The sequence below is a fragment of the Grammomys surdaster genome, unplaced genomic scaffold (genome assembly GCF_004785775.1).
Source record: "Grammomys surdaster isolate TR1022 unplaced genomic scaffold, NIH_TR_1.0 128, whole genome shotgun sequence".
NCBI lineage: Eukaryota > Metazoa > Chordata > Mammalia > Rodentia > Muridae > Grammomys > Grammomys surdaster.
Window position 1 is genome coordinate 563663 of NW_021604586.1, and position 20100 is coordinate 583762.

Here is a 20100-nt window from a genome sequence, read left to right on the forward strand (position 1 = left end):
TGGCATTTTGTCACATGAGCTGCACGCAGAAGGTCTGATCTGAGACAGGTTTGTGCCTCTTTTAATCCTTTCTTATCTTCTCTCTTTCCACGTGGCTCACCACAGGAACGCACCAAACGGCGTGCACCTTGAATAGTATTTGGTCCATGGTGGTATGAAAATAAGATCTGTGTGAACAATAGACTTCATAATATATAAACAAAAATAAATAAATAAAATAAACCCAAATAAAGAAAAAAATTTCCTACTAAGTCATGATTTTTTTTTGCAAAACTAGCTTTACATATAATACACATAAATTATCAGAATTTCCACTTACGTTGTTTTAAAAATATATATTTAACAAAACATTTCTAAATGTACAATATCTGGGTTTATAAATCACTCAGTTGGGTTTTAAGACCAAGCCCTAAGAGTCACACCGAGTTGCATTGGAGAGAAGACTGAAGCCAGGCCTATGTAGTCGAGTGCTTACCACACGCTCATTGGTCTGTGAATTCCCTAAGATGATTGTCCCCTGGTCTTAGATCACATAACCAGAGAACTGTGGTGGCCTCATCTCCAAGTTGCAGGCACTGTGTAGACACAGCCTGAGTTGGGAGGAGGAGGGAGGTTGGTCTTCCCCTTCTGAACCACGGTAGGAGCATTTCAGCTAGTGGGGGGAAAAGGTCAACAAACAGTGCCTGGCAGAGCACTGGGCAGATGGATCCCTGGAAGGCTCTATGGCTGGCTGGGACAGGGGCACAGGGAGGCCAAGGGTGCTGCGTTTCCCACCTTTACACAAAATCAAACCAATGAGGAACAACCGAAGGGCACAAGAAATGGATACAACCGTAGGTGTAAAGACACACCCTGACAAACTCTTGGCTAGGGTGGACCCTGGGCTCCGATGGTAGAAACACACACAGGGCCCGGCTGCAAGTCAGAGACCCTTGAGCAGTGGGGCAGGTGAGCTGGGGCCCTTCAGACTTCATAGATTTTGTCCTGCAGGTAGCTGAACAGGGAGTCCAGGCCTTTGGAGGAGCTCCAGAGCTGCTTCAGCATGAGACACTCCTTCTCGTTCACATCTTCCAGCACAGACTTCAGGAAGCTTCGGACTAGGCATTTGGATTCCTCCAAAACCTGGAAGGAAACGCATGCTGGGTTAGCCGGCCTGGGGATGACCTCTGTCTCTATGGCCCGGCAGTGTTCACAGCCAGGGAGGAGCTTAATCTTGAGCCTGGGTCTTCAGGGTCTGCCTAGCAGCATTGTCCTGAGGGGCTTCAGGTGGTCAAGGTGTTGAGCCTCTAACCATGACAAGGCTGGGGGAGAGAAGTATGGTGCTCGGGAGCCTTGCCTAAGGTGACATATGATTGGTACCTTGTGTGTGTGTGTGTGTGTGTTTGTAGGTGCACATGTGATTCAACCCCTCTTCATCTATTTTATGAGACAGGGTCTCTCACTGAATCTAGTGCTTACAGACAGGGTAGATTGGCTAGCTGGTGAGCTCGTCATCCACCTGCTTTTGCCTTCCCAGTACTCGTTCACCTGTACATGTACATATATACATTCATACACATACATACACACATACACACACACACACACACACATATCCTATGCATACAGATTTTAGAATATCAATCGCAGGTCTCCATGGCTGCAAGCACTTTACCCACGGAGCTGAGTCCACAGCCTCTTGGTGCTATTTGCCTATGGGTTTCATGACCACGTTTGCAAACCATTCTCTTGACCCGACCCCATGGATGAATAGAGCCCTCTGCACAACCTGTCAGGAAGAACACACAACCCAAGGGTCCCTCTGAACACAGAATGAGGTGAGGTGAGCTGATCTAATAATGGTTGTTGGAGTATCCGCAGGATGCTACCTATAGCCACGCCTCTTTCAGGCTCAGCCATTGATAGTGGTGCTCATTGTAGTCCTGGGTAACAAGAACCATTAGCAGTCATCACTGTAAGAATGGCGGCAGCCTGTAACAATCGTGGCAGTGAGTAATAGCCGCATAAATTGTAGAAATGAATAATGTTGCACCATAGTAACGATCTTCAGCAGGCACTGCAACGGTTGTGGATATGAGCAGTAATAAACTCAGTAATCAACATAATACCCACAGAACCGACAGGCAATGACAGAGGAAGACGGCAGTGAGTAATCACACTGATACTAGAGTAATAAGTGCTAGCGGTTGTTAGTACTGGACAACAATTGTTGTAGTATTAAAACCGCGCCGTGATGAGCAGGCTCCGTGGATATATTCTTTTTCTGATCTCTTTCAAGTATCTCTAGTTCAGACCTCAACCCCCATTGTAGATAAAGGACCCTAAGAAGGGAACACGGGCCCAGGGCTGGATCATTCAACAGTGCCACAAGGAACTTCATCTGGCTGATCCTCGGACCATGACAATGCCTCCCCAGGGGTCAAGACCCAGGTTCTCATTATTCTAAGCACCTTGAAACAGCCAAATGCAAGAGGCAGACTCTCAGGTGCCAGCCTTCTAGAAGGACCTTAACTCCAGCATGGACTAGAGGCTGCTGGGTATTAGGAGGGCCTATACACCTCTTATCCTGGAATCTTTCTCTCCTAAGGGCACTACCTCCAAAGGCTGCGGGTTTCACTCTGAGGGAGAGTCCTCTCTCAGGAAGTCACCTAAAGTTCCTGGGTCCACAGTACTGGTGGAGAAGTTTCTCCTGAGTGGGCCGCTCCTACAAATTGGTCCCCTTGGTTATCCTTGAAACAGCTGCTTCACCTGGGTGCTTCCCTTTCCCAGAGAACCGACTACACTCCCCATGGCAGCTCAGGCCTGTCCTGACATCCTCTGCGCAAAATGGCCACAGCCACTGTTTAGATGCCTGTGGACACTTAGACTTCCTGCCTCCCATACCCTCTGTTTGAACTCTCCTCTCCCCCTGCCTCTCTCTGTGAGGTTGACCCTCAGGTGGTTAAGCATGCCTGTTTACTAGGAACATAAGGTTTCCTGGCAAGATTTTCAGAGCTGAAACACAGAGAATCTTAGGGAAAGAGGGAGAGTAACTAACCCAGCCGTAAGTTAAAGAGAATCTACATAGAATCGGTAAGGTACAAGGCTCATATCAGGTGCACAGGCATCCACCAGTATGGAAGACTATCGTGACCATCATGAGCAGCACTCTTGTTGGGGTACACACACACACAGTAGGTGTACAATAAATGTGTGTCCACACATACACAGTAGGTGTACAATAAATGTGTGCACACACACACAGTAGGTGTACAGTAAATGTGTGCGCACACACACACAGTAGGTGTACAGTAAATGTGTGTGCACACACACACGGTAGGTGTACAATAAATGGCTACTGAGAAGAGACAGAGCAAATGCCCACATCACCAGAATCTTGGTATCAAAGTGGAATGCTTGTGGAGGGAGAAGGCACGTGAGGTCAAGGGTGTGGCCCACAGAGCAGACCAGCACTCTGTTTCTTAAGGATAAGAGAGCAGGACCTTCTCCTCCAATGTCTGTGACCCACTGGAACTGGTCCTCAGACTCCCACGTTTTAGCCTTTCTTCCCTCTCCCCATAGGAGAGTCTCCTCTTGTGCTCACTCAGAGTTTATGTAATAAGATTTAAAAAAAAAAACCATTTAATTAAACCCTGGCACCTTGGTGAAGGTGTGACTTATCTCTTCTTTACTGAATGCTCAGAGTCCAAAGGAAATATTTAGATGTGTCAAGCATTAGGCTGGACAGAAGAAATCAAACACAGGGGAGCATGCTCTAGTTGCTCATCTTGGGCTGGTCCCATCCCTTGACCTGTGGCTCTGGTGATGCTGTAGGCATTCAGGGGTTTCTCTTAACACCGTGCTTGCTATTCCAGAGTGGAAACCTTTCCCATGAGCCCCTTCTAACTGGGCACAGATAAGACTATGCAGTATCCTGGGCCTCTTCCTCTAACTTAGGCTTTCTGTACCAAGAGACAATAAATCCCACACTGCAGAAAACCCTTCACTGGCTCTGTAGGTCCCTGGGGAGGCGGTAGGGATGACTCAGTCGTCACATAAGCACGAGGACCTGAGTTTGATCCTCCAGAACCCATGTAAAATGCTGGGTATGATGGTGCACATTTACAATCCTAGCACTGGGGAGGTAGAGACAGGAGGATTCCCTTGGAGGCTCACTGACCAGCCAGTCAAGCCAAATTGGCAAGCCACAGGTTTTGTGAGAGGTCTTGTCTTAAGAAGTAAGGTAGGTGGAGGCGACTTAGAAAGAAATTCCTAGTTGGCCTAAGGACTCCACCTGCACACATGCGCATACACACATACACACACACACACACGTACACATGTACACACGTACACACACATACACACATACATGTACACACACACCAACACCCATACACATGTATATACATATGTATACACATGTACACACATATACACATAAGTACACACACACACACATGAACATACACACACGTACATACACACATACATGTACACACACCAACACATATACACAAATACACACACACATGTACACACATACACGTACACACATACATATACACATACATACAAACATACACCCACATGTACACACATACATGTACACACATGCCAACACACATACACATGTATACACATACACACACATGAACATTCATGTACATGCACATACACACATGTACATACACACATGCACACATATACACATACACATATGTACATACATACATGTACACACACACACACACAAATCATCTACTCATGAGGAAAGCACAGGGATCACACAGGGACTCACCACAGCACTGCAAGACGCCATCTCCTTCACCCGCAGCATGACCTCTTGGCTGAATGTCGTGGGCCAGAAGACCTGCGACACAAGGCCCCGGCTGCATGCTTCTTGGGCAGTGAGTTTCCGCCCACAGAACAGCATTTCATTGGCCTGAAAGAGCAAAAGCAGGAGAGAGCTGAGGGCACAGAGCTCTGCCGATGTCCTCTAGGGAGCCCTGGACCAGCTGGGCGTGAGTGCCTCTGCTCTCCGGCTGGATTTGGAATCTAGGGTCAGACACTGTATAAACTGCATACAAAAACATCTGTCACAGCTTTTATTAAACTGTCATAAGAAACCAATGGGTTTGCTGAAGCTCCGTGAACCTGACAGTACTCCCCGCCAGCGGCTGAACCTTGGGTGGGTATGCACTGGACTTGGACGTTCATTTTAGTGTGAGTAGCCTGCCCTGTAAAGACTGGTCCAGGAAGGAGGGGATGATCTAACCTACACGTTAGCACTTTCCAGCTGAAATGTGAGACAAGTCCCTCCTCTCAGAAGACAATTGATTTCTGAGGGAAGAAGGAAGGTGCGGAGACAAGGAAGGAGGAGAGGGAGATGGAAAGATGGAGGATTAAAAACATCAGAAGAACCATTAAGTTTAAAAACAATATATGTGCCAATCAAAAATATCTGCAGCATTAGGAACCCAAGGATCATGATACCAAGATGGAGAAATATCGTCCAGTGGTCTGGGGACCAGGCACTATGTAGTTAGGACAGATGGTGCACACCTTCCTTAGCTGGGCTGCCTCTGCACCCAACTCTTCAAAGGAGTCCCTCTGCTTCGAAACAGGCAGCTGTCCTATGCAGTGCTACAGGGCCTTACATGTTCCTCAAAGCTGAACGCTCATGGATTGGTCCCTGGCTTGATTCTTTGGGGGAAGTGGTGAAGCTTTAAGAACTGGGCCCCTTGACAAGCTGTACACTTGAAGGAGACTCTGGGACCCTAGAGTATCTCTCTCTTCCTCTCCCTCACCGGGACAGAACTCGGCTGAGAACACATGTTCCTCTATACACTTTTAGAGTCACAGACTGTATAGGTGGGAAGGCAGAGACAATACCAGACAGCTTAAACATTTTTATGGCCATAAAAACGGGGAGCAGCTGACGTAGTTGAGGGCATGGGGCTCATGTCAATGGGAAAGTGTCACCTCCCAGCTCTGAGCCGCAACCAGGGAGGCTAAGAGTAACCCAAGACATCCTATAGGGCTCGAGTCCAAACGGCTTCTAAGTCCCACCTGTTGGTCGGCTCCATAGACAATGTGGTGCCTAAATCAAGACAGGATTAGAGGTAGGGACTCGCTGGAACAGAATGGCCATCTTCCATGTCCTCAAAGGAAGCTGGGGAAAGTGGCATCTGGCTGTGACTGTGATACACACCTGCCCGTACCTACACTGTGAACCTAGAGATACTACACCATGGCAGATGGGAGGCACATGGGCTCTCCGAGTACACGGGAGTCTCCCAGTCATCCCCAACAGTGTCCTTCCAGTGTTCTCTTTGAAGAGAAACATGGGTCTTATCTAGAGGCCCAAGGAAGGGACTTCTCAGGCAGCTGGTTAAGCCAAGGGCTCGCTGACAAGGACGACTAAGAACAAATAACACAAGCTAGAGCTAAGAAAATATCAACGTAAAGGTTGGTCCTGATTCAGTCTCTGGGCAAGTCCTTTAAACCTTATAGGCATCTCTGCCATCCCAGAGGCATTTGACAGCTATGGCTGTGGGCTTCTAGCTGGGGCTGGATCATTGGAGATGGTGCCAGATCAACAGCTGGTGTGTGGTCCAGAGATCATGATGATGGGACACTGTTTTTATTACTGCTGGTGAGATCAATTTTGAAAGGAGCAGGGAAGGACACTAATAAAGCAGAAGAGATATGGCTACTCAACCTCTCACATGACAGGCAGGCTAGGACACCTTACCCCACCCCCACCCTGCTTGTAAAGCTCCCTGTACAGCCCTCTGCCCAGGGATTCCAGAGCACCTAGACAGACGGAAGCCATCAGAGTTCACTAGTGTACTAGTGCACAGGCTGCCTTGGGATAGCCGGGGCTTGCTTAAAGGTGGATTAGTAATAAGTAGCTCCAAGAGGTACCCTGGAGCCTATTCAGAAACTGAACCAGTTAACGAGAGACCCACGTGACAAGGTAGGAGGGCATCGGATGGTGTACTCTTGACTTAGAGCTGTAGGGTTGTCCCTTTCACTCGGGTTATGCTATCCTAGCAGATTATAGGCTCTCCCATAACCTACAACATAACCTGCTGGTAGGGTGCCTCCTGCAGTCACCATGCAGGCCTCCTTGAAATGTGCATTACCCTCCCTGATAGGTATGGCCCACGGTTCAGGTCAGCCTGGTCACCTATGCCACCTTCCTCCCACCATCTTGCGTGCCAAGGCCACCTCTAACACATGCCTGGTCCAGGTGCACTGTCTGAACCCCCAGCCTTGTCTGTGTGTCTCTGAAACTCACTCCTCATTTGTCCTTCTGCTTTATGACAGGCTGGGTAGAGAGCACAGACTGTGTGGTGAATCACAGAGATGCAAACCCTAGGACAATGGTTCTCAGCCTGTGGGTCGTGACCCCTTCGGGGGTTGAGTGACCCTTTCATACATAGGGGTTGCATACATCAGATATTGCAAATGCATGCCAGGTATTTACTTTATGATTCACAACAGTAGCGAAATGATGAAGGGTCAACAAAAATAATTTTATAGTTGAGGGTCACCACAACGTGAGGAACTGTATTAAAGGGGCATAGCATACAATAAGGTTGAGGATCATGGTCCTAGGACAACCATTGCACCACATGACTTTATTTAGTTCATTTCATGTATGTGCATGTGCATATACACATATCTAGAGGTCAAAGGATAACCTCAGGGATCATTCTTTAGGTACCAACACCTTCTTTTTTGAGATGGATGTCTCATACGGGTTTAGAACTCACCAGGTAGTTTAAGGCTTGACTGGCAAACCCCCAAGTTTGTCTGTCTCCCCTGTCCTGAGATTACAAGCATCTGCCACCACACCAAGACTTTTTTATGTGGGTTCTGGAAATTGAACTCAGGTCCTTATGCTTATGAGGCAAGCCCTTGAGACCAACTGAGCAAATCCCTTAGCCCACTGCACACTTTAGATAGCTTCCTTATTCATCAGAGCCTTGGTCTGCTACACATGTTCACTGGTGACAACAACCATTGTCCTCATGGCGTTGTGTGTGGCCCCAATGCACAGTGAATGTTCTCTATGTCCTGTCATCACTACTGTGACTAGACTTGTCCTGCCACCACCATGCTAGACTCTGATAACTATGGCTGTTGGTTGCAGTGCTCAACTCTCCCAAAGACACAGCCTTACCAGCGAATAATAAGGAATAAAGGGAACACTATGTGCACGGCACCTGGCACACAGTAGGTAAATATTAAGTAGGCATCATCACTGACATCTTAGCTCAGCTACTCCATTAGACACCAAGAGCTTGAAGACCTTTCTTTCTGGCTGAGATCTGTCTGGCTGAGATCTGTCTGGCTGAGATCTGTCTGGCTGAGATCTGCCTGGCTTCAGTCACAGCAATTCTGGGACAACAGAGGATGATGCCAGAGCAGATTCATGGGGTCTAAAAGATACCTGGGTTTTACTCATAGGACACTGCCATGTTTGAACGCCAGGAAAAGGGTCCTGCTGAGGTCCAGGCACATGCATCTCAGACTGAGAAGTTATGGAGGAAACAGGAGGCTTACCAGCGCCACACCTAGGATCTGGGGGAAGGTGTAGGAGGAACAGCCAGCCGGGGTGAGTCGGATAGTAGCATATGGTGTCTGAAACCAGGCCTTCTCGCTGGCCCATACGATGTCACAGAGGGGTAGAATGGAGGCGCCCAGGCCCAATGCTGGCCCATTAATGGCTACCACAATGGGCTTCTTAAACTGGATAAAGGCTTTCACGAAGTCCCTGGAGAAAGAAAAGACCATCTTTAATGGCTTACATTTGCTGGTCTGTGGATTCCCCCGATTCTCCCAGGAGCCACGGCACAATTCCTGGTCATTGGAAGCAGGTGGAGGCCAACCATAGGCCACATACCCTACTCATAGAAACACAGGGCTGCCAGGTTCTCAGAAGGGATGAATGGGGTGGGTACACACCCTGTTGGCCTAGTCCATGCCTGATATGTCAGCGTAGCTCTCTTTACCTCCCCTCTAAATTCAAAAGCCATGACCTTAACAGTAAATTCTTTGAGCACCCTAGATACTGAAAACTTATATATATTAAGGAAGACAAGCAGGCCACAGTTCTACACAAGAGCTAAAGGAAGGTTCCCTTCAGAAGTATCCCTCAAGGGTAATTCCACCTCAAGGGGAGAACAAATGACCATAACATCCCAGACCAAGATGCAGCGGCTGGGGAGGAATGACTTCACTGTTCTTAGAGGAAATCTGGCTTTGGCTTGATGATCACTTTGAGTGACGTTGAAAGTGGAATTCAAGCTTCAGATGGTGTACATGGGCAGGCCCTAGGGGACACCTAAGATTCCTTCCAATCCTGGGATGGTCTGCTTCTGAATTACCTACAGAGATGCCAGAGTCATCAAGGTTGGTTCCACGGTGCTTCTGAAGGTCTAACGCTAGGAGGGCCTTGACTGAAACTGGGGACGGATGCTGGGCTCCCACTGGGAAGCTACTAAACTCAAAGCTAGGGAATAGAGTGATGCTACTCTGCTGACATCCTGCATCAAGGTTATAGCATGAATATTTAACTACAAAACAGGGCTACCAGGAATGATTCTTCACTCTGTGTGTGTATGTGTGTGCGCGTGCTGGTGTGTGTGTATGTGCACCATATGAGTGCAGGTGCCTTTGGATGCCAGAAGAGGGCAGTAGATCCCATGGGGCTGGAGTTACAGACGGTCATGAGCTGCCTCACATAGGCACTAGGAATTGACCCCAGAACCTCTGGAAGAGCTGAAAGTAGTCTATTGCTGAGACATCCCTCCAGCCCCTAGAAATGACTTCTGTTGCTTTTAAATGCTCTCTGCCTCTCCTCTAGTTGCTATCCAAGATCTATAAAATGTTAAAATTCATCTGGGAATGGAGAGAAGTTACAAGACGTCTAGTGAAGCTAGCATTCATTGTTCCTGGAAGGAAGACTGGGAACTACCACCACCATCGCAATTTGCAATTACCCTACTGATAGTCCGATTGCATTTTTATTAATCTTTCTACTGTTTTTAGCTCCAAGGGACATTCACAGACCGTCCTGTGGCATTGCCTGGCTTCCATCAACTTTGAAATTAGGACCCCATAAACAGCCATTGAAGAAATAGGCTGTCTCCTAGAAGAGATACAAAGACTGCCTCAGTACCCTCTTCTTCCTGGTCTACTAACAGTCTACATTTCTTGGGCTTCTTTGTAACTGGCTATGGCTGAGTCATCAAGGGCTGGCCGTTGAGTGTAGACTATATACACCCTTCCAAGTGAGCACAGCCTCCCACCTCGAACCATGCAAATCTCCAAGCCCTGTCGTCTAACTGAGCATGAGGATACCAGTGGAGCACAGGATGGAAGGGTCTGGATTCTTAAGCCACTGTTTGGAGGACAGCCATGGAATGGATGGTACACTTATTTACTTTTCTGTGTAAAAGAAGTAAATTTCTGGTCCTGCTGAACAATTATATATTGGGAGTTTATTGATTATATCAGCTAATGCTTAACTAATACACACAAGTAGCTGAGTCAATACCATCTGTTGATAACGCCCCTCCTAACACTGATCAAGACCAGGCCATTATATATTGGGAGTTTATTTGTTATATCAGCTAATGCTTAACTCATACAGGGAGCTGAGTCAATACCGTCTGTTGACAATGTTTCCCCTCCTAGCATTTATCAAAAGATGCAAGAACAACAGCAATAAGCTGGAATCAGATTCTCCTGTAGGAACGATCCATTTTATACTCTGCTAAGGTGGGGGAGGGACCTTAAAGGGAGTACTCAGCTTTGACCGCATTTTGCATGTCATACTGACTGTGATGACAGAGTCACCGTGGTCACTGTTAGCCCTGCTTCAAAGAGAATTCCAATACCATCGACCTCTGACGACTGGTTTTGCAGTGGCCATCTCCTGGATCCTCTCTTCCCTCGTGGTTGGGTTTTAGGCTAGATCACTGGCTTACTTTTACTCATGCAATTTGAGCCTATTAAGGATTTGGAACTCTTGTGGATAGTCCAGGGGAGTCAGGAGCTGGTTGGATTTCATCAGACATCTCATTTCTAAGAACCTTTGTGCAAATCTAAAATCTAGGATCTGAGATACAGCAAGACTTTTAAACTCCAAGCAACACCTTCCTCTCAGTCCACACTCCCTCTGAGTATCCCAAGGGCATCAGCACAACCTTCCTGACACACTGCCCCATATTCGTCAGATGCTCTCAGGTACAGAACGTCCATGACTATTAAACCGCCCCCCCCCGGGGTGTGGGTCTTAGGTAGATATTGCTGATATTTTCATGTCTCACACGAAACCATTAAGTAACTTACTGCAAGCCTCATCCCTGCCAGAGGCTTCCACTTCAGGACCCCGAGACTTTTGTTCTGCACGTGGGTATTAGGGACCATGAAGAAGAGGTGATGGGTTTGAAGCCCATACAGCCCTGGCCTTCCAGCACTAGCTGCTCCAGTTTCACTTCCTTGATGTAAATGTGGTGTGTGGGACCCTCCCCCCATCTCCTTTCTCTTACCTCAGGTGTGAGATCTCTATCACAGGGCCCCTGAGGATACAGAAGTCAAACAGCCAACAGGATATTGCATTACAGACCTGAGGCTCAGATATCTGATCCCACTTCAGTGGCAGGGCTGGGCTCAGAGGACCGCTCTGTATTTTCTCCAGCATCAGAGACCATGAGACTGACTCTGGTCTTTTGCAGATAACTCCCTCTGCTCAGCCCAAGCCCTGTATCTGCAGATGGGATGCTTGAAAGTGGTGTGGAACATCAAAGGAGTCTGACAGTTCAGGTCAAATCTCAACTCTGTCCCTCACTAACAGTCAGATCTTAGACAAGCTGTCTTGCCTCTAGAGATTCATTTTTCTCCCTTTATAAAATGGGAAGACCAACACTGGATACTCATGTTGAAAAATGAGAATTCAACAAGGATAGCAAGTGTCCAGCAGGAATAATGGGTCAGACAACTATGATCGGGCCTATGTTTCGGTGTATAGCTCTCATCTGATTCATGGTGGTCTGTGGTGCATTCTTCTAGCCCAGAGAAAACTCAAGCAAAATGCTAGCACCAGGGACATCTCCGTTTCATCTGTAGCAACTGCTTTTTCCCTGTGACCTTGGTGCCCATTCCCTTTAACCAGAGTCAGGACAGCTAGAGCTATGTCAGGCAGTGCAGGGTCTATGAGCGCCAGACATACATGGCAACTGTCATCTGAAGCCTCAGAGAGATCTCCAGAAGCCTACTCCACAGTCAGGCTCATTTAAGAACTTGTAGCTGGCAGAACAGCAGTCCCAAACATAAAGGGGTGTGTGTGTGTGTGTGTGTGTGTGTGTGTGCCAGTGTATGCTCGAGTGAAGGATGGGATGGACCTGACCCGATATCTGAGCCCAGAAAGTCGGAAGTGTTCTGAGTGTTAATGCCTTCCTTGAGAACTTCAGCCTTCTATGACAGTGATCAAAAACCGTGGCTTCAAACAACAGAAGTTTATTCTGTAGTGTACTTGGAGACAAGAAGTTGAATATCAAGGTCCTGGTCCACTCTGGGCACTGAGGCAGGTGCTTTCCAGACACCCCCCCCCTTCACCTGCTGATGGTGCCAGCCTTCTTGGGTGCTCCATGGCTGGTAGCTGCCCTCCTTGAGTCTCTGTCACATCCCCTTTCCTATTCTCATACCCAGCTGCATGCCATCACCTCCCACTTAGAGGCTACTCCAGCCTCCGATTCTCAGGACTCTGGACTTCGTTCCATTAAGAATTAACTCAGGCCTGGGGAGATGGCTCAGTGGTTAAGAGCACTGACTGCTCTTCCAGAGGTCCTGAGTTCAATTCCCAGCAACCACATGGTGGCTGACAACCATCTGTAATGGGATCTGATGCCCTCTTCTGGTATGCATGAAGACAGCTACAGTGTACTCACACATAAAATAAATAAATAAATCTTTAATCCCAGCACTTGAGAGGCAGAGGCAGGTGGATTTCTGAGTTCGAGGCCAGCCTGGTCTACAGAGTGAGTTCCAGGACACCCAGGGCTATACAGAGAAATCCTGTCTCGAAAAACAAACAAACAAAGAATTAACTGAGCTTCCTGGGTTGAATAGATTAGGAAGTGCTCTATCTCTCTGGCACAAGAGGTCCAAGTGCTAGTTAGCTCTGCCTGCATGAAGGACAACCTTGTGCTAGACCTTGAATGTTTGCTGGGGCTAGAAATACCACAAGCACCTGTACTGGGATCAGTAAATCCAGGTGCAGACTATGAGCTAGGCTTTCTAGGGTCACAGATGGGTTCTTCAGTCCCTGGGGTGTGCTCTGGTGGCCCCATTGATAAAAAGAAGGAATCATTACAATGTAGTGGTTCTGCTGCTCCTTCAACTCATGCAAAGCCAGTGCTGAGAAGACACAGCTGAGATCAGGCAAAGCAGAAACTGCAGGTTCACAGCCAGGAGCTGGCTGCACCCTGAAGATGGGGACTGACATCAACACCTCCATCTCTCTGCAGGAATGGGTCCAGGCTTCTTAGTTCCCTCGTGGGGAAGCACACAGGCATTCCTGAGCAACACTTTGTGCAAAAGTTGGACCTGGAATTCACACAAAGGGACATCTTCATGCTAGTCACTGCATCCTCCGATTCCCCGAGTGATGGCACGGGAATCAGCCTCTGCTGGGATCATCCACAGGATGGTGAGACCCTGAACAATCCACAGCCCGCTACCTGAGGCTCCGAGACCCGACAGGGAGTAAATGTCCCTGGTCTTGAGATCACAGGCTGTGACTCAGCTGTGTCTCCTCTGTTTCCTTGAGCAAGGCACGACAGCAAGTAAGTCTCTCCTGGAGAGGCTTCGTGAATGACAGCCACCAAGCAGCTAAATGACCTGGCTGGAGAGTTCATTCATTCATTCATTCATTCATTCATTCATTCATTCATTTGCTTTTGTTATAAATAATTAGGAGGGGGGCTAAGGGCTCAGTGGGTTAAAAACAAAGTGCTAGCTTTACAAGTACGGGGACCTGTGTTTGATCCTCACAACCCATGTATTTAAAAAAAAAAAAAAAAACACAGCTTTTTTTGGGTGTGCTCGTAACCCCAGAGCCGGGGAGATGGTGACAGGTGTGCTGGGCTCACTGGCCAGCCAGCTTAGCCTGTGGGGCAAGGAACATCTGAGGTTGACCTCTAACCTCTGACCTCTGCATGCACACATATGTATCTACACATATACACAGGCACCAACACACACAAAAATAAAACAACAAACAGACCAACAGAGAGACAATTATCCTGAGTCCTGAAAGGGTTACTAATAGTAGCCCCGTGTGTCACCATTAAGACCCCCCACATTTGACCCTGAGAGGAGCAATCGCCACCCACCGTGTCTAGCAATGCACAGCTGTACAGTATCTTTACCCTCTCCCTAGTAATTGAGACACATCAGGTCCAGGACACAGAAAAGCAGAAAGCATCACGGGCATTGCCAATGCAGGCCTTCGTGAGAAAGATAGGTATGTCTTCTTTTTTTTTAAAAAAAAAAAACAAAAACGGGGAGGTGGCCATGGAATGCAGCCTAGGGAGCAAAGCGTACCATTGGGGCCATAGGCAAGACGTAAGGCTGGCCAGCTCATGTCCATAGTTCAGAGACGGAAATGGATCTGAATGGTAGAGCATTTGTCCAGCATGTACAAGACGCCGGGTTTGATCCCTGGCATCAAAAAGAGTCAAATCTCAGATAAGTCAACAGTAATTTTAAAATATAAGTATGTCCTGGTGTCCTAAATGTTGCAAAGGATATACTTGCACTAAAAATAAAAATCCCACATTGTTTGAAATAAGTTTATAACTGGGCAGCCTGTACTTTCGTTTGCTAAATTTGGTCATCACTGGCAGGCTCCCAAAGGGTTCATTTAAAGAGAGGCCGGACCCACCTGATGGCTTCTGCGATACGCGTGCTCTCCTTTCTCCGGTCACTGGACAGCCGGCCGATCAGGTAGGAATAGTCTAGGCCACTGCAGAACACACTGCCCACGGCACTGAGCAGCAGTAGCTTGCTGTCGTCTGTGGCCGCATTGCACAGTGCTCGCCGGACTTCCTTCATGATCTGCAGGCAGAGGTGAGTTTGCAGAGCTTTGAATGTCTGAGAGATTCCCCTGAATGAAAGCACACGTCAAACCCCAGGAAAGAAACTTTACTGACCCAAAATCTTACACCTTCAGTGTAAGCAGAAGGATCAGCTTGGAAGTCCTGGGGTTACTGGTCTAGACCTGGGAGCCTGGTGTGGACTTGGTGCATCTCTGTGAACTTCTGCAGACCAACTTTAGGTATTTGCTGGTTGAACCCCTTCCAAGGTGTGGGAAAATGACCCTGTGCACAGCTTTGGTGAGCTACATTAAGTCTCTAGCTGTCTCAGTTAGATTTTTCTCTTGGTTTATCTCCCTAGACCCTTGCAGAGATCATAGGTGGCTCACAGTAAGCTACAGCATCGAGGCAGGACCAAGCTCACAGTCTGCCGTGGATTATCCACAAGATTCGGGATCTGTCTAGAATTCTCTCCAGGTGAGCAATAAATGACAGGCCACCTGAAAGTTCACGTTCTTCAGAGGAATAGTGAATTCTTGATTATGAATATCCTGCTCTCCCTGTCATGCTACCACAGGGGAATTTCAATTGTTTGCCCCAGCTAGACCATGGTTTGAACAAGAATCAGAAAGCTATCTTCCTAGCCCCTGCTGTATTCTTGAGATTGTCACAGTGCCTCTGTGGCAGACATTCAAAAGTGGCCCGTGGCAACTCAGTAACTCTTATAGCTTCTGGCTGTAACCTCAAAAACAAACTGCTGTGTTCTCCGACTTAGAAGCGTCAGCCTGAAGCACCTTGGCTCTCACAACTGAACCTCCTGTTTGGCTGTGGGCCATCGAGTCAGTGCGCAGGAGAAAGCAGAGCCACTTTCTCCCGGGCTACTGAGGTCGTCACGGAAGCAGCAGCTGCAGCTGATGCCCGGCCTCTCACATGCCCCACACACCAAGAAGCAGATGGAGCATCCAGGACTTCAAAGGCTGGCATGGGATGAACCCATACCTGTGGCCCTCCACACTCTGGCTCGTTCCAATCACAGCCCTGTCACAACCATGGCCTATGCTACCTACACTTTTCATGAGAGTCTGGGCATTCAGGATGACTTGCAGCTGGTGTGTCCAGGATGCAAAATGCAGGCTTCCTGAACAGGAAACTTGCATGGAAATCGAATACTAACTAGCATGGCCCTTCCTTCAGCCGCTCCACCACATGTCCTCCACACCACAGTCAGAACAAGCTGCCTGAGCTTTTTCTGTAGGTAACATCTCCCACGAGAACTTAAAACCCCAACACGAGGTTGTAATACCACAGGAGAGAGAAATCTCCAAGTTCAAAAACAAGAAGAAAGGGCTACGGAGATAAGCCATCTCTACAGTAGTCAAGAGCACACACTGCTCTTGCAAACGACTCAAGTGCTTGGCAGCTGTGTCAGGAGGCTCAAAGCTGCTAACCTCAGCTCTAGGAGCAGGGCCTCTGAGGAGACTGAAGTTGTATACACAACCACACTCAGGTTTGTGTGTGTGTGTGTGGTAAAAAGTAAAGTGTTTTAAAAATTTAATTAATTGACTGATATGGAAATGGGATACGAGCTAGAGATGTCCCTGAGGCATTTCATGAATATGAATATAGAAGTGCTTTCCAGAGAAACCGAAACCCAAGCCACAGGAGAACTTCACAGGGCAATAATCCCCACTGCGGATGGGCTCACAAGGAAGTGACAAAGCATTTCAGAAATGTGAACTGGCACACAAGTGGGAAGGACATGATGACTTTAAGTTAATATTGGTCTAAGAGTCTATAACATTATAAAATATGTTGTACTTTAAAAGGCCAAAAGGGGGAAGGGGGACAGGCAAACAACGACGACGACTAACAGAGAATGAAACGAAAAGATTTAAGAGAGGAAACGTAGCCCATGAAGAGCAAAGTCATGAATCTCTGGCTAGATTAACATCAGACTAGACAGAGCTGGAGGGAGAATGAGAAAACTGGAAAATCTGAAGCAGTCTCCCCGAGCCCAGATCGGAGAGACAGACAGAACACCCAAATAAGAGCGAGGATGAGCCATCCAGGTGAAAGCAGGTGCTGAAGGAGCTGCCTTCGCTGTCACAGAGAACAGGCAGCGCCTATCTGAGACAGGCTGAGAATGGACGAAAGTGGATTGCATCCAGACCTGGAGGCCGTAAGGGAGAACACATTGCCTGCATTTTCCCTAGCTCCTGGCTCCACTTTTCATCTCCCAAACTAGCAAAAGACAGTGAGTCTACTCACTCCTCACTCCGCCTCTCTCTGATACTGACTCTCTGTCTTCCTCTTCTGCCCGAAACACCCCGCAGCGACACGGAGACCAGGGAGATCGTCCCTTCCAAAATCAATCTCTTCATCTCAAAGTCAGCTGAGGAACAACCTTTAGTTCTTCAGAAAACTTTATGCCCCTGGACATGTGACTTAACATCATCTTGGGGTCTGGAACTAGGACAGGAACATCCTGCGGGGTGGGGAAAGGGTCTAAGGATATTTAATAATACTGATCTGAATTCTGAACCACAAGGAAAGCCCATATAAAGCAAAGATAAAACTTAAATATCCAGAGGCAAAAGAAAGCTTACCTCGAAAGTAGACCTTTGACCAGATGATAGTTCTAAAGGAGACTAGCAAGCATGAGAGGAAAGCATGGGTGGTCGATGTACTAAGAAAAATGTGTATAGAACAAATTCTTCACAAATCAAACTGACCATTCAGTAGCAAAGGCAAAAATTGGGCATTTTTCAGTAGGACAGGTTTCTTACACTTAAGACTCTTGAAATATAACTACAAAGACGTAGACTTTAAGCAGGAGAAAAGTGTATCCAGAAAGAAAATTATATAGGCAAATCTAGAAGAAATTGAGTCTGAGAGAGACAAGCGCACAGCAGAGAGAATTAAGGGGACAGGCTTTGAGGAAAATCTGAATGACCAGATCTGACAAAAGGGCTGTGTCCTGTTCCTATGTGTCCCCATTACCTTTAGATGTCAACGTGACCCAGCATAGAGACCCAGCATAGGAGAAGCCTCAATTGAAGAATTGTCTAATTAGCTGTGGGCATGTCTGGTAGGGGAATTAGCATGGCATAGGAGGGCACAGTCCACTCTGGGCAGCACCATTCCTTAGGTAAGAAAGCTGGTTGAACATGAGCCCAAGCCAGAAAGCAGCATTCCTCCAGGGTTTCTGATTTCAGGCTCCTGCCTCTAGCTCCAGCCCTGATTTCTTTCCATGACTGATTTGGAAGTGTACAACGAAATAAACTCTCTTCTCTTGCTAAACTGCTTTTGGCTCAATCAGTTTGTCACAGCAACAGAAAGGGAACCTCAAATGCTGTGGATACTGGTGGTGCTGCTGGCTGAGGCCTCAAGTGCTGGAAGAATCAATCAGAAGCTGGAGGTCCCCACTCGGTCCCTCTCCTCGGAGGCACGCGGACAAGCTTTGAATTGTGGAACGTTGTTCACTGGCTCATTTCAGAGGGGCTTGTTCCCACTCCTGTGCTATACTCCTGACAAGGAAAATATTACAACACACCTTCCGATCAATATCACAACACACCCTCTGATCTCAGAATCGAGTCAATTCATCTAGTGACAAACAGATTTTTCACTTGTATGGTCAATCCACCCAATGACACATGTACAGCTAGGAGAAGAAATTCAACTGTCACCAGGAGAGGGTCCCTTCCAGTCTGTTCACTAGCAAGCAAGGTGGGCCTGCTTGTGACTATCCTAGTAACAGCGAGAGCCCACATAGGACACCCTTGGGTACCAGACATTTCTGCTCCTGAGTACCTGCATGCACTGTCTCTAATCTTACAAAGAAGATGAAGTACCATTCTTGTGAACAGGAGGTGTATCTAAGCACAGTAACTCCCCCTGGTAACAGAGACAGCAACTGAAGTGGGGCCAGGATTGGAATCCAGGTTGCTAGACTCCCAAATCACCATTCCTCCTCCAAACCCCACCTCTTAGATTCCGTGGAATCTTTCTTTAGGGACTACTGTACCCAAGGTGCCAGCTCATTGAAATCATTGGAACCATAACTCATTCTTGTAACTGACTGATGCAGATCGGGAACGCAGGCCATGGTAAACCAAGCCCATGGCTCGGTAGGCAGCACTCCTGGATACTGCAGATCAGTGAAGCACGGTGTGTCTTCTGGGATGAGTGGGCAGCCATTACCACACAAAGCTGTTCCACAGACACGGAGTGAACTGAGAGGTGTCACCTTGATTCAATTTATGGAAGGAAAATGATGTGCCTTTTAAAAAAGCCTTTTAAAGGCAGTGAAGTAGAAAAGAACACAGGAAGAATGGGCCTTGTGTGGATGTGTCACAGTGAACTCAAAGTAACACAGGTTCCAGGAGTATGTGTCCATGAGGAGTCGCCCACTAGGGAGCCCACATCTCAGATCATACAGAGAAGCCCTGGGTGTTCCTGCCAAAGTAGATGAGGATGCCCCATCCCCCAAATTCTATGTGTGGAGGAGGGGTGTTGCTAGAATTCCCAACCCCAAGAAGTCCATATAAAAAACACACAATTCAGTTGTTATAATTATAAGCTCTATGCCTAGATTGGGCAGATCTAAGACTATATTAACTAATTCCCCAGCTGTAAAACCCCTTGCTACTTGTGGTTTCTCCTGGCCATGTGGCTCTGGTCCACATGGCTTCCTCTTCTACCTCCTCTTCCTCTTCCTCCTCTTCTTCTTCAGAGCTCTCTCCTTCCCCTCTGTCCTCTTCTGCCTCCCTACCTGCCCCACTCTCAAACCTGCAGTCCTACCTTTCCCCTCCACTGCCCAATCACAGGCTCTAGCCTTTATTGACCATTAAAATGGGGAGAAAGTTCACATGAGATCAACTGAGCATGTGATGGATAGCTCTTTTGGGGACAACCCCTCTTGAGGAAGCAGAATTAACATCAGAATACAAACAGCATCAGGACAACCCACAACAGAAGGGCAATAGTAACCAAAGTAAACCCA

At 47.6% G+C, this 20100-nt stretch overlaps 1 protein-coding gene across 1 annotated transcript in view; it reads right to left on the bottom strand.

Annotated features, from left to right (window-relative positions):
- Positions 1–375: 375 nt before the first annotated feature.
- Positions 376–20100, bottom strand: part of Cdyl2 (chromodomain Y like 2) — a 160009-nt gene continuing 140284 nt past the window's right edge. The window contains exons 4-7 of the mRNA XM_028753450.1: positions 14945–15117; positions 8557–8767; positions 4781–4924; positions 376–1122 (exon numbers count right to left, since the gene is read on the bottom strand). Of these exons, the coding sequence (XP_028609283.1) occupies positions 964–1122; positions 4781–4924; positions 8557–8767; positions 14945–15117 (687 nt within the window). The 3' untranslated portion in view covers positions 376–963. The remainder of the gene's footprint in view (positions 1123–4780; positions 4925–8556; positions 8768–14944; positions 15118–20100) is intronic.